This window comes from Genypterus blacodes, unplaced genomic scaffold (assembly GCF_046128005.1).
Source record: "Genypterus blacodes isolate CSIRO-AG114 ecotype Tasmania unplaced genomic scaffold, CSIRO-AGI_Gbla_v1 ptg000003l_1, whole genome shotgun sequence".
Taxonomy (NCBI): Eukaryota; Metazoa; Chordata; class Actinopteri; order Ophidiiformes; family Ophidiidae; genus Genypterus; species Genypterus blacodes.
The window spans coordinates 7,670,931-7,684,705 of record NW_027466817.1 but is presented as its reverse complement, the minus strand read 5'-3'; the positions used below and the strand labels follow the sequence as shown (position 1 = coordinate 7,684,705).

General features: G+C 42.4%; 1 protein-coding gene across 2 annotated transcripts in view; it reads left to right on the top strand.

The window, feature by feature from the left end:
- The window catches only part of plekhg2 (pleckstrin homology domain containing, family G (with RhoGef domain) member 2), a 54,652-nt gene that overhangs the window by 37,921 nt on the left and 2,956 nt on the right, over positions 1-13,775 (top strand). For both annotated transcript variants that reach the window (XM_076146181.1, XM_076146190.1), the window contains 6 exons: positions 1,421-1,467; positions 5,762-5,912; positions 7,664-7,795; positions 12,885-13,067; positions 13,359-13,451; positions 13,550-13,636. In XM_076146181.1, the coding sequence (XP_076002296.1) occupies positions 1,421-1,467; positions 5,762-5,912; positions 7,664-7,795; positions 12,885-13,067; positions 13,359-13,451; positions 13,550-13,636 (693 nt within the window). The remainder of the gene's footprint in view (positions 1-1,420; positions 1,468-5,761; positions 5,913-7,663; positions 7,796-12,884; positions 13,068-13,358; positions 13,452-13,549; positions 13,637-13,775) is intronic.

Genomic DNA, 13,775 nt, shown 5'->3' with positions numbered 1-13,775 from the left:
TGTCTGTGTCTGTGTCTGTGTGTCTGTGTCTGTATGTATTTGTACATAAACAATGCAGCCTTTCTGTCTCTGACCTCCTGACTGACTGATGGACTTTAAAGAAGGGACAGAGAGAGAGAGAAGAGGAAGAAGTAGACCTGAGAGAGGAAATACATTAGTAAAACAATCTCTCGTGACTCGTTCACGTCATTAGCCGACATTGGAAGGGAAATATCAAATCAGCATATGAGTATGTCTGAGATCTGATTGTACGTGACTCTTTACAACACACGTCACACAGGGGAGAACAAAGGAGGACAAAACATTCAAATTTACACCTTGTGACGTAAATGTAGCACCAAAGCAACAATTTCTCATTCATATCAATCAGTGGATTTCGACAAACTATTTATTGCATTTCTCCATTTTGTGTCATTGTGAATGCAGTATCTTGTGTATTAGGCAAACATGGTCTTTGGAGCAGCATGAGAGGAAGGACTCATTTTCGATTCCTCTGTCTTGTATAAATGGCGGATTGGGTTTTTTGGACTGTGGACAAGAGGTGAGAAGTCGACTCAGATCGGCTTTGTTCTGGAATTTTTGATACAGTGAGTTAAGGGGAAGGAGAAAACTGGGAGTGAGGGTCTGACTCACATGTCTTCCCTCTAGATTAATTGGTTGGACGAGGTTTGGATTTTCAGATGTGGGAAAAGGAGGGGAAGGAGTTCAAGACAGTTTGCTTTAGATCTCTGAGGCTTTTCGGTGAGGAGGAGGTGAAGGACGAGAGAGGAGGCGGAGGGAAGGGAAAGAAAAAACGGTTAGGTATATACCTGCCACACAGTGCGGAAAGTTTCAGCTTTTATCAGCTTTGTTTACCCCCCCAAAATGACTCTAAGGCTCGTCTGATGCCTGAACACACAGATCATCAGCTTCTCCTTGAAACGTTCGGCCATTTCTCAAGTCAAGTCAAGTCAATAATTTGTATAGCCCAGGGGTGGTGAACACGTGGCTCACGGGCCACATGCAGCTCATCTGAACATCTGAAATGCATATGCTTTTGCATGATTTTTGTAGGTGTTGTATCTTGCAGACACGTAATGTTATATTGTTAGGACATGAAACAAAGGACGCTTTGAACAAACAGCATGTACATCGCCATGAGCCTGACCTTAGGCTTCAGCACAAGATGCGTAAAGACAGAACGGAACAAGATCAGATGGGACAAAACAATGTGGGACATGACCGCAAGACAAGACCAGACAAGACAGGAGAAGACAAGCAAGAGGAAAAGTTAACAATCGGATGGAGGTGTATCAATAGATGTGTTTATATGTATGTCAAAAAAAGACAGAATGAAAGAAAAGGAGTGACTGACGGACAGAAGAAGAGTACTTATGAACCCGGCCCTCTAATGTCTGCTTTCTCTCCGTGTTTCCTGTAGAGCGAGGCTTTTGATATCTACACACTCTACTGCATGAACTACCCAAAGTAAGTACACACACACACACACACACACACACACACACACACACACACACACACAGAGACACAACAGTCAGTATTTTGTAGTTAAATTTGTCCTAAATTAGAAATTTGTTCCAAGCTTTAGCTCCCAAAGTGCCTTTTGAATTGAAATCACCCCATATAATTCCTCTTTCAGTCTTTACATTTGAGCGCATTTTACTCTCAGCTTGTAGAATACAAAACAGAGAGTAACACACGCTCTCATATACACATACGCCACTTCCACAAACTCTCTGAAAGATGTTTGGCTTCAGCTGGAGAGTGTGTGTGTGTGTGTGTGTGTGTGTGTGTGTGCGCGTGTGAGATTGGTGGACCCTGCGTTCACCCTGCTCAGCTCCCTGCCATCTGCCTGTTGCCTCCTTAAAGCGCCATAAAACTCTAATAAAAATAAGTAGGTCAAACACTTTCAGACCACCGATTCAAAACCGTCTTTCATTCCGTCTCCAGCTCTGTGTGCCGTTCAGTACTGACAGAAAGGCTGAATAAGACTGTATTAAAATGCATTATTAATCAACACTGAGCATAATATGAACACGAGTGAGAATATGGCATATCTTCTTTTGGCAAATAATAGAAGACTGATAGAATATTGTTAGGACTGTTGGTGTTGGTTGATGCTGAATGTTTCTGTGGGAAGCAGCATACACATGGTTCAGACCTTGTTCTGCACGTATGAAATGGTTTTAAAGCCCAGAACACACGCAACTCAGGCCAGAATCATGATGAAATACTTCATCAAAAAAGGTTCAGCTAGTCTCACGTGCACAGCTGTGAATGATTTCTTACTGACAGATGAACAGGTTAATTCATTCATGAGACACAGCAGATACTTTGGCAGTCAATCATAAAAAAAACTGTAAGGAACCTCAGAAAACTCAAATTTAGTTTCTACCAAGCTTCATCCAGACATTTAACATGTAAAATTATGTGACAATTGACCCAAAATTGTAGCAGGAGATAGTAAATATTTCTATTCACATGCAGATTAGAGTTATACAGCCTGAGCCACTTTACATTTAGTCCCTGAGAGCCAGAACATGGCCAAGTGTCTCCACACTCAATCTGAATCAGCCCAATTCAGCTGGATCCACAGATACGAACATGTCAGGGTAGAGAGTATGAACCTCTGGTCTGCATTTTCCATTCCGATCCACCAGGGTCAGATTTTGGGGGGAACTGGGCTGGATCACAGAGTCCTGAATCTGCAACTCCGCTGTAGATGAGATAAAAGTACTGCTGTGGTCCGTTATGCACAGTTAAAAAGAAATACAACTGCAAAATTGGTCTGCGAAATCAAAGGCTTTGCCACATTTATACAACAATTAATGTATTTTAAGACGGTTTGTTATTAATGTTTTTGCACGTTCAGAAATTTACACACATGGCTCAAGTCACAGAAGACTCATCGAAGGTTGAGGGATTTGCTGTGCAGAGACAGATGTTGAGCTAATTTATGCTGCTACACTGGACTTGGATCTCTTTCTGTTTGTAATGTTTGGACATCGATGAGCTGGAGAAGCAAAGCCAATGGAGCAGAGATGAATTTCTGAGTAACACCTTTCAACCCTGTGGGGGATGGGTGTCATCATTGGTATCCAAGTTCATTTGTATAAAGAAGTTGTATAAACATTTACTGGAACATATATAAGAGGTGGTTTCTTTAATTTTTCATCCCTAGTTTGCACATGAAACACAATAGTCCCGATACAAAACCCAGGCAGGTACATGGAGGTAAAACAGGTCATTATTACTAAAACATGACTCAGGAACTTCAGCTGTAACACCAAAACCGCTCCTGGCTCTTCGGCGTGAGACAAAGAAAAGTTCTCGAGGTCCTCCTGCAAAAGTTCCTGTGCTGTGAAGTTTTTGCAGAGGTGTCAAAAAAGGAAACCTGATGCGCCGTCCATGTGTTGTCTTCGTCCCTGTGCCTGCTCCTGGCGTCTCAAATGGCTACTCCACTGCCTCAATCCCTGTAAGGGTCTCTCCAAACGGCTCCAGAACAAGACGGAGGATTGAGGGAGAGAATTAGGACAAAGTCTGGTTTTCATATTAAACCAGTATTTCTGACTGTGTGTGTGTGTATGCTGCTGCTGGTGTTGTATTACCTCTGATCGGTGGAGCTCAAACAGGCTCTCGGGAAGTTTATACCCTCTGGGGCTGTAATTGTCCACAGTCGAAATGCGAGAAAGTGATGAAAATTACCTTCAAGCTGCATTTTAGCATTGACCAACACTCTTTACTCTGTGTTTATATAAAAAAGAAATATGTCGTTGCATCTTTTCTGTTTTTCTCGTGGAAAAGGTTGCAGGGATATATTTGCTGTGTAGGAGCTGTGGTGTGTTTTGTCAGTGTGATTTGGTGTTTATCTGACTCTTTCCCAGCGAGAATCTGTGGTGTTGACGTTCCATATTTCATGTGTTCTTCATCTAAGTGTTTGAATTAGCTTCAGCTCAGGCTTGAACTCTATGTACACCTGAAGTCATTTGTTTTCTAACGTACATTTGCAACAACAGGAAGTAACCCTGTGATGGAGGAATGGACAGCTGAGGAGCCCTCCTGTCTTCCTCCATGACTGCCTTGACCTCCTTCCTCCTCTCTCCCCCCTCCTCTTTCTTAACTCTCCTGCACAGACCTCCTCTTTTTTCTGCTTGCTGCTCTCTCTTCCCTCCTTTCTTTTCCGTTATGATTGATGTGTGTCCGGAGTCCTCTCTTGTGTGTAGATGTCTACCTCCCGATGTGCGTCCTCCTCTTTTCCTCCTCTCTCTCTCTTCTGCTTTCCACCTATCAGGTTTCCCACCGAGAGGAACGTTACACAATTCCTGTCCAAAATTTCTTTGGCTTCGCAGTGTGATAAATGTTTGTCAAGAAGAGCCGACAGCTGAGGAGTCTCCCCTGTCCTCCATCACAGTCTTTCCCTGACTCCTCTGTCCCTCTTTTCCTCTTCTCTCCCCTCTGTCTCTATCACCTGGGCGCCCTCTTTCTTGCACTTCTGTCATGGTGAAGTCATAGATGTTTGTCAAAACACTCCAATAGCTGAGATTCACGTCTCCTCTCTCCTCCATCTTGCTGAGAATCCTCATCATCTCCTGCTTCTTTTTTCTCCTCATGTCGGCTACCATCATGGAAGAGTCTTCCATGTCTTTGTCTATATAAATTTGTTTCTCTTTTCATTAAAGCAGTGATGTATTTTTGTGGACAAAGACCCACCAGCTTTGGTGTTTTCCCTCTTCTCCCTCTGAGTCTCCACCATGATCTCTGTCTGTCTTGGGATGTAAAAGGGTGTTGTTCTTCTTCTTCTTCTTCTTCTTCTTCTCTTCTCTCCTCCATAAGTTATTCTCCTGTTTTATTCATACAGAGACTCATCAAAGTACTAAACAGCTGAAATTTTGCCTTGCACTTGCCTTGCACTCTACTTTGTCCTCTATTCCTTCATCACTTTGACACCTCTTTCTCTCTCTCTCTCTCTCTCTCTCTCTCTCTCTCTCTCTCTCTTCCACTCTCTCCCTCTCCCTTGCTCTCTCTCTCCCTCTGGCTCTCTCACTCTTTCTCTCTTTCTCTCTCACACCCACACACACACACACACTTCCAGACTTTGTCAAGTGTCCAAACAGCTGTGGAGTATTTGTCCTCCTTGTGTTCTCTCCACAGTCCTCTGAATCTCCCGTCATGATCTCATCCTTCTTTCTCACCCCCCCCACCCCCCAAAAAAATCTCTCTCTGTATCCCTCCATTACTTCTTTTAAATTTAGTCTTCCTGTATCTTTTGGACGTCCCTCTGTCCTTAGTCAGCAGCTTCAGGGTGTCTCCCTTTTCTCATCCATCTTCTTCTTGTCCTCCTGTCATCTTCTCCATCAAGCGTTCCCTTTGTTCTCTGTAACACACACGCACGCACGCACGCACGCACGCACGCACGCACACACACATTTACTTCTGTCTCCTTCTCTGTCCTCAAAGTCTTCTATTTCCCTCCTTCTTTCTTAAAACGTGTAATGTCCAAACAGCTGTGAAGCCATTATCTTCCAATGATCTTCCACTTTTTTTTTTTCTTTATCCTGCTGTCTTCAGGTTGTCATATATATGAAGTATTCCCATGGTGGAATCCTGTAATTTACCTGAAATCCTTCACTCCTTCCCTCACTCCTCCATCATCCTTCTCCATAGTTTTTTCTTCATTTCTTGTCATTTAATTTTCACATTTAGGTAGATATTGAAACAGGCTCTCCTAACACACATGTTCCCATACTCTCCCTCTCTACAGTTCAGTCGCCGTCCTAAGGGAGTGTATGAAGAACAAATGCCTGGTTCCCTTCTTCCAGGAAAGACAAATGACGCTGAATCACTCGCTGCCACTGGAGACGTATCTGCTGAAACCAGTGCAACGCATCCTCAAATACCACCTGCTGCTCCAGGTAACGTCTCGCAGTCTACTGAATACCTGCAGCCTGCACATCACGTACTGCCAACAAGTCACATTCAAAAATCTATATAACTATGGACTAGGTTGTACACATACAGAGTTACTTTGAAGTACAAAATATGACTAGATAACGATACCTGTTTCAAAGAAAGAAAGAAAGAAAGAAAGAAAGAAAGAAACGTACTTTAATGATCCCCAAGGGGAAATTATTTTTTCTCACTTGGTTGTTATTTTCTACATACATCACTTGTACACGGGTTAGGAAACACACAACATGCAGACACCCCATGAAACACACGGTTCCGTACATAAGCTGATGATGATGGAGAGATGCAGAGTGAGGGGGGCTGCCCCTTGCAGGCGCCCAGGAGCAAGCTGTTTGCGTCGTGGACAGACAGAGCTGTTGGGCCTTGGTGGAGATATGCACTTAATCAGTGCCCTTCTAGATTAACATCAAGGTTGTGATGTTCAGGGTTTTACCCTTTTAATTTCCCAGAATTAAAAGGGTTAATGTGTCCTTAACATACAGAAAAGCACAAGCACATTTGGTCTACAAAGCTGCCAATCAGATGTTACAAATGTCAGCTGGGGTGTTGCAAGTGTGTTAAATATCTCTTGAGAAAAACCCCAGAGGATGATGACTGATGGATGGTGAGCAAGGTTTCTAGTTGCTGCAGGTGAACAGTGTTAGTGTTAGTTTATGAAGATCCACAGCCTGGGCTTGTGTCATGATATCTGTTGTGTGAGGTGAAATGAAGACGCTCCCTCTCACAGGCAGGAATGTTGACTGTAGTCATAGTAATGTTGATTCTGTAGGCAATACAGAATCAACATTACTATGACTACTGACACGACTACTGACAATACTGAAGCCCTACAGTGTAGATGACAGCAATGATTAGGATGATACACTGATAGCATGGTGTCAAATGAAGGGGACTAAAGCCTAAAAGAGAACACCAGGGGACAAGACAAATTGTATAAAGAATTCACTTTTACAGGTTTGTTGTTGTTTACGTTTTGTCTCAAATGTCCTGATTTTCTCGAGTTTGTTAACAGTTTATGAAAATGAAAAGACAAATTCTAAAAAAAAAAGACTTCTGACTTCAGAGGGTTAAATGTTCCTGAAAGCTAGTTTGGCAATGTTCTAAGTAGACAAATCTTTTTTCCAATTCATACAACACTACATGAATGCACCACTATGTGATAATGTCCACCAAAATTAGTTTTCAACGTGTGGGAAACAAACACACATGTAGCTGATGAAACACATGCCATAAAGAAAGCAGCCACACACACACACACACACACACACACACACACACACACACACACACACACACACACAGAGAAACATTTACCCAAAAACACATGGACACACACAGTTTTTCCTAATAAACTGGTTAAGTTTAGCCACTTGTACCAGTCCAAGCCCACCTCTGAGAGAGATGATGAAACAGAGAGAAACAAAGGTGGTTACCACACACACACACAATGAGGGGACTAAATAATAAATGCAATGCAATGCAATTATCTGGTCTTTCCTTTGAATTCACTTATTTGTCATTTAAACAGTGTGTGGGGATGCAGTGTTCGAGGAATTTATTTAGTTTTTCTTCTTCTTCTTTTTTTCTTTTGTTCATTCCAAAGTAATTGACAACATGAAACAGGATAATTCACAAATATAACAGGTGAAATTGCAGTAATGGCTGTAAACGTCACCAACATCTTCTCTGTCCTCAGGAGCTCTCCAAACACTTTGACAAGAGCGACCCCAGCTATGAGGTTGTCGAGGATGCCATCATCACCATGACGGCGGTGGCCTGGTACATTAATGACATGAAGAGGAAACAGGAACACGCCGTGCGGCTGCAGGTAAACATGTGCCAGCATAGACAGTTATGAACACCTGGGGGGGGGGGCATCATGGGAAGTCCCCTAGAGTCCCGCCGGCTCTAATTTAAAGCTTTATGAAAGAGGAAAGTTTTAAGCCTGCTCTTAAACGTAGAGAGGGTGTCTGCCCCGGACCAAATCTGGGAGATGGTTCCAAAAGAGAGGAGCCTGAGGAGGAGCCTGAAGGCTCTGCCTCCCGTTCTACTTTTAAAGATACTAGGAACCACAAGAAAGCTTGCATTCCGGTGCAGTGGTTAGCACTTGTGCCTCACAGCTAGAAGGTATGAGACCAGGGCCTTTCTGTGTGGAGTTTGCATGTTCTCCCTGTGTTTGCATGGGTTCTCTCTGGGTACTCCAGCTTCCTCCCACAGTCCAAAGACATGCAGGTTAATTTGGTGACTCCAAATTGCCTGTAGGTGTTAATGTGAGTGGCAACCTGTCCAGGGTGTACAGCTAGGATTGGCTCCAGCGACCCCGCGACCTACTGTGTATAGTAGGTCGCGTGTAGTGTAGTGTATAAGTGGTGAAAAATGATAGATGGATGGATATTTTTATTATTGTGTTGTGTTACTGTGTTGAAATAACACACCAGAAATTGTGTAACATGTTTTTCTCTGGCCCTGAGAAAAAACTTGGCTTAGGTTACAGTGTGGGTTCGAACATCTCTCTTTGAGCTCTTTAAGGTAAGACAGAGCCTGACCACTAAGAGCTTTAGAAGTGAGCAGGAGGATTTTAAATTCTACTCTAGGTTTTACTGGAAGCCAGTGCAGTGACGCTAATATGGGAGAAACATGATTATTTTTTGGAGTTTTTTAGTGCTGTTGCATTCTGGACCAACTGAAGAGTCTTTAGGGACTTATTAGGGCAGCCTGATAATTATGAATTACAATAGTCCAGCCTAGAGGTAGCAAATGGATGTATAAGATTTTCTGCAACATTCTGTGACAGAATGTGACTGATTTTTGCAATGTTGTGTAAGTAAAATAATGCAGTCATTCATTCAGAATGACAAGCAGGCCAGCCAGCTGAGATCTTAAAGACAGCACGGGAACGTAATTGGAAATAAGGTTAGAAAGATACACAGGAGATAGGCCATGTAGTATCTTATAAGTAAGAAGTTAAACCTTAAAATATGCCCTGGCACTGACAGGAAGCCAGTGTAGCGACGCTAGAACCGGTCTAATATGGTCAAATCTACGGCTTTTTGTTAGCAGTGTTTTGAACAAGCTGCAGTTTCTCAGGGGCAGAGGAGTTCAAACCAGAGAAGAGAACATTACAGTAATCCAGTCTGGAGATGACATGAATAAACGTTTCAGCATCCACTTTGCTGAGAAACAGTCTGATTCTGGCTATATTACGGATATGGGAATAAGCAACCTTTGTAACGTTATTAATATGGCTGCTGAAAGTTAGGCCCTCGTCAAATCTTATACCAAGCTTTTTTGCCATTGCGGAGCAATGGATGGGACCATTGTCAAAGTTAACTCGTAGATTCTCAAGTTTCTGTCTCTGCTGTTTTGGTCCCAAGATTCGCATTTCAGTTTTATTAACGATAAGAAGCAAAAACTTGTTTGTCATCCAGCCTTTTATGGCTAGAAGACAGGACTCCAAATTAGAAAATTATGGGTGTCATCCGCATAGGAATGAAAATTATGTTACTGAGAGGGAGCATATAGATAGAAAATAATAATGGGACCAGTACAGAACCCTGTTGAACGCCACATTTCACAGGGAGGCAAGATGAATTGATATTGTCTAATGAAACAAAATGAGATCTATCCAGTTAGATCTGAACCAAGAAAGTGCGTGACCACGAGTGCCGATTTGGGTCTCAAGGTGATCGAGTAGGATTTTATGATCCACAGTGTCGAAGGCTGCACTTAGATCTAGGAGATTTAGTACCGAAAAGTCACCAGAGTCAGCGGTGAGAAATAGGTTGTTTGAGACCTTTGTTAATGCAGATTCAGTGCTATGTAGCGGCCTAAAGCCAGATTGGTGCAGCTCACGCAAGTTATTTGCGTCAAGGTAATCAGGAAGCTGATTTGCTACCAGACGCTCTAGAATTTTAGAAAGGAAAGGGAGATTTGAGATGGGTCTATAGTTAATTTACGTGTCTGGGTTTAAGGTGGGCTTCTTTAGAAGGGGTTTAATGACAGCTGTTTTAAAAGCAGCAGGCACAACACCCATAGGAGCGACATATTTTGGCGTTGGACTCTGGCGAGAGCGGTCGCATCCCGCGACTGCCCTTGTCACTGCGAAGACGGAACGGCGGCGCCTATCATGGCAGCGGCCGAGGCTGCGATGGTACCCAGAAGCTGTCCGGCCACACACCCTTTAGACCTCAAATTCGACAAACGACTGTTCTAAATTTAGCGTACATAGACAACCAAATGTATATGTGCTGTATAATTATGAAGTGTGCCATTATTACGCTCAACTTGTAATGATTGTGGATGATTTTGACTTACTCTGAGGAATTAATGGTGTGAAAACGGCATTTCATCGGCTTGTACCGTACTTGCTCTTTGACAATAAAGTTGAATCTAATCTAATCTAATCTAATATTTCTAGTTCTTACCTAAATTGCCGGCTATCTTAGCAGTAGCGCCATGGCTAGCAATTGGTGATTCAGGCTACTCTGTTTCTCCTCAAGCAGGCGGATCCGTCTCTCTAACTCAAGAAAGCTTAGGGCAGCAAGAGCAGGAGTAAGAGCAGGAGGGAGAGGAAGGAAGGGTCATACTTACGAGCGAATAAAAGATTAATGCTGATCGCTGCTACAGTTGCTACTGCTGATCAACACCGCTCAATGCCACTTCATAAATGCTCAAGAAGACGTTCAGGAAGTTGATAAATGTTCTCCTTTTTTCTGGAGGTTTTCTTTTAGCTCTCTGACTAGCTGGCGATTGCTCCACTGACGATTTTAACACTTGACTGACTGACTGACTAACTGACTTTACTGACTTAAAATTGAAACTTTAATCAGACGTCCGTGACGTATGTCTGGTCAGCAGAAAGTCCGGAAGTATCAGATAATAGTATCTTGATTTAGCAGGTAAAAGTGAAGCTGCTACTCAAACTATTAGACCCCTTCCACTGTTCACAAACTCCACACTCACCATCCAACAACAGTACAGTATATGATTGTGATTTGGAAACCTCACAACTCGTCTAGTCCATTTTCTTCTTTGTCTTCATATTCTTCTCTGCCATGTGTAGTTAATCTGCAAGGCTTACATAGCCTCCCACTGTGTTTATTTCTTTGCTCTTCTAGCAAAAGTTGTGAAAATGCAGAGTTTTCTCCAACTGGGTTGTCGTTCGCACCTCGAAGTGGTATAGGAAACATTTTTCTGCATTAAAGCCTGTGACATATTCCTCAGTTAGACTCACTGCAGTCTTTAAACGAGCAGACACACAGAGGTCAGCAGAGTGACCTTTGGGTGTGCCTCCCGCAACTCCACTACATTCCACCACTTCCTCCGCGACACGTGTTCACGTCATTACAAACACACAGGAACATGTCATTAAGCGTCCTTCACATGTGGACACGTTCAGCTGCTTGAGCAACCCTGACTCTCACTCTCTCTCTCTCTCTCTCTCTCTCTCTCTCTCTCTCTCTCTCTCTCTCTATCTCTCTCTCTCTCTCTCTGTTGCATGCTGGGAGAGTGTCTGTGTGAGTGAGTGGTGGTGGTTTGCAGCATTAGAAAGTTTCCTAAACCTGTGCGTTAATGTTGTTTTGTTCTCTGTGTTTGTTCTTCTTTGTCTCACTTTAGTCTGTTGGTGTTTTTTGGAGCTTTGTATGGGTTTTGGGGCGTCTACTAGCAGCGGGGCTGGCTAGCATGACTACGGGGTTTGAGAAGCTGATACACCAGCACGCTGTAAAGCCAGGAAAAAGGGAGAGACAGAGCTCACACATAGTCAAGCTGTTAAATAGAAAAAGCATAAATTCTCTTGGGTGGAGACGGTCGATATTTGTCAGTGTCTCTATGAATTAAACAGCAAAATATGTCCGCAGACATAACTTTAAATAATCAATACACAAATGACTTCCCTAATTCGAAGCTTTCAGAGCTGCAATACTTTCACATTCACTTAATTTCAATATTAAGCTACAGGATATAGCTCCTCTTCATATATTACTTATCTTACTGTCTAATATTTGTACTTGGATAAGTGTAAACATGTAAAAAATGTCCCTCAATACACCATGCTTCATAATGGAATAGTTAACTAGACTAATAGTTAATAGATAAACTGACTTGATATTTCTATGTTATGTTTACACACAGCAGGTTTTACTGGTTACTGAGTACATGAACTCACATATTGTGAGTACATGTACTACTAAGTAGTAGTTTGGTTAGGTATTGCTTATTTTACTTAAAGCAAGTAGACATTTCATTTCCTCAAACTGTCATTCTATCGCTCCACTGGTGTAAGGTCAAAGGTCACCTCCGTAGCTGGGATGATTGCCCATCATTTACCAACAGTGTTTACTGTGTCATTAGAGGTAAAACGCTCTGTGTGGATTCTTAACAAACACACGCAGATAGAAAGAGTGTGTCTAGGAATGCTGCCATCAGCTGCAGCTGACCTGTGTTTCATAAGTTTGACCTTTAAAGTTCATAGGGCAGGAAGTACATATGTGTTGACCTTTGACCTGTCAGCAGCTGGTATGGGAGGTGAAGTGTTCAAAGCAGTTGTTCAAGCGTTTTTATATTTTCTTTCCTTCTATTTATCTGTTAGTGTTTTTACATGCAACATCTTTTTTTCAAAATCGATCAAAGAACAGAAGGATTCTTGCTCTTCGTGGGATTTTGAACATTTATAAAGTCATGGTAACAAGGATTTTTGATAGAGATGCATGTTGTGTTCTGGAACTCTCATGTGATCGTTCCTCACTCCTCATGACATGAAATCCATCTGGTTCACCTTCTGTACCCGCTTCTGAACGCACCCACAGAACACTGGGGCATGGAGCTAAAGGGACCCTGCTGAATAGGAGGGTGGGGCTGATGTGAAAGCAACAATTTACATGTTTCTATATGTGTTCATTGTTACCTCTCTCTTCCAGGAAATAGAATCCCTCCTTGTGAACTGGAACGGTCCAGACCTGAGTGGATTTGGCGAATTGGTTCTGGAAGGTTCCTTTAAGGTGCAGAGGGTGAAGAAGGAGAGAGCGTTCTTTCTGTTTGACAAGATGCTGCTGATCGCCAAGAAGAGGCTGGAGCTCTTCGTTTACAGCACACACATTTTTGTAAGATAATCCACATATATTTTGTCCATGTGTCCAGCTAAAGATAAAATTACATTATGATTAAATGCTTCAGCGGGGACTTTTTGTGTCTTCTAAGTTGTTTTTGCCAAGGCTTTTTTTCAGATGAGAAAAGAATTATAGAGTAAAATATATTTTAAACAATATTTGAAGATACTCAATTAAAGATGTAACACCCCAACCACAACGCTTGGACACCAATAATTAACACTAACATCACGTTTGGTGATATACAGTATGCTCGCTCAGTATTCTATGTCTGTCTGTCTGCAGTGCTGTAATCTGTTATTGGTTGAGACCTTGAAGGATCCTTTGTGTTTCAAAGTATCAGACCAGACCATCCCCAAACAGCAGCACATAGTCCAGGTGAGTGATTTCGCTCAGGCACAGATGCCTGAGTGTATTCAGATGCCAGTCATTTAATTTTTTACTGTTATTGGTAATTGCAATATGATTTCATACAGACAAAGAACCAGGAAGAGAAGAGACTTTGGGTGCATTACCTCAAGAGGCTGATAGTAGAAAACCACCCTGCCTCACTACCACAAAAGGTAACGAGGGAAGGAAAGAAGGAAGTAAAGGGAGGAAAGAAGGGTGGAAGGAAGGCACTATGTCATGAAGAACAAGCTATATTGATGAATCACTCTGTTCGTGTTTTGTTTCCATGTAACCACCTCAGTCTTAATGTTA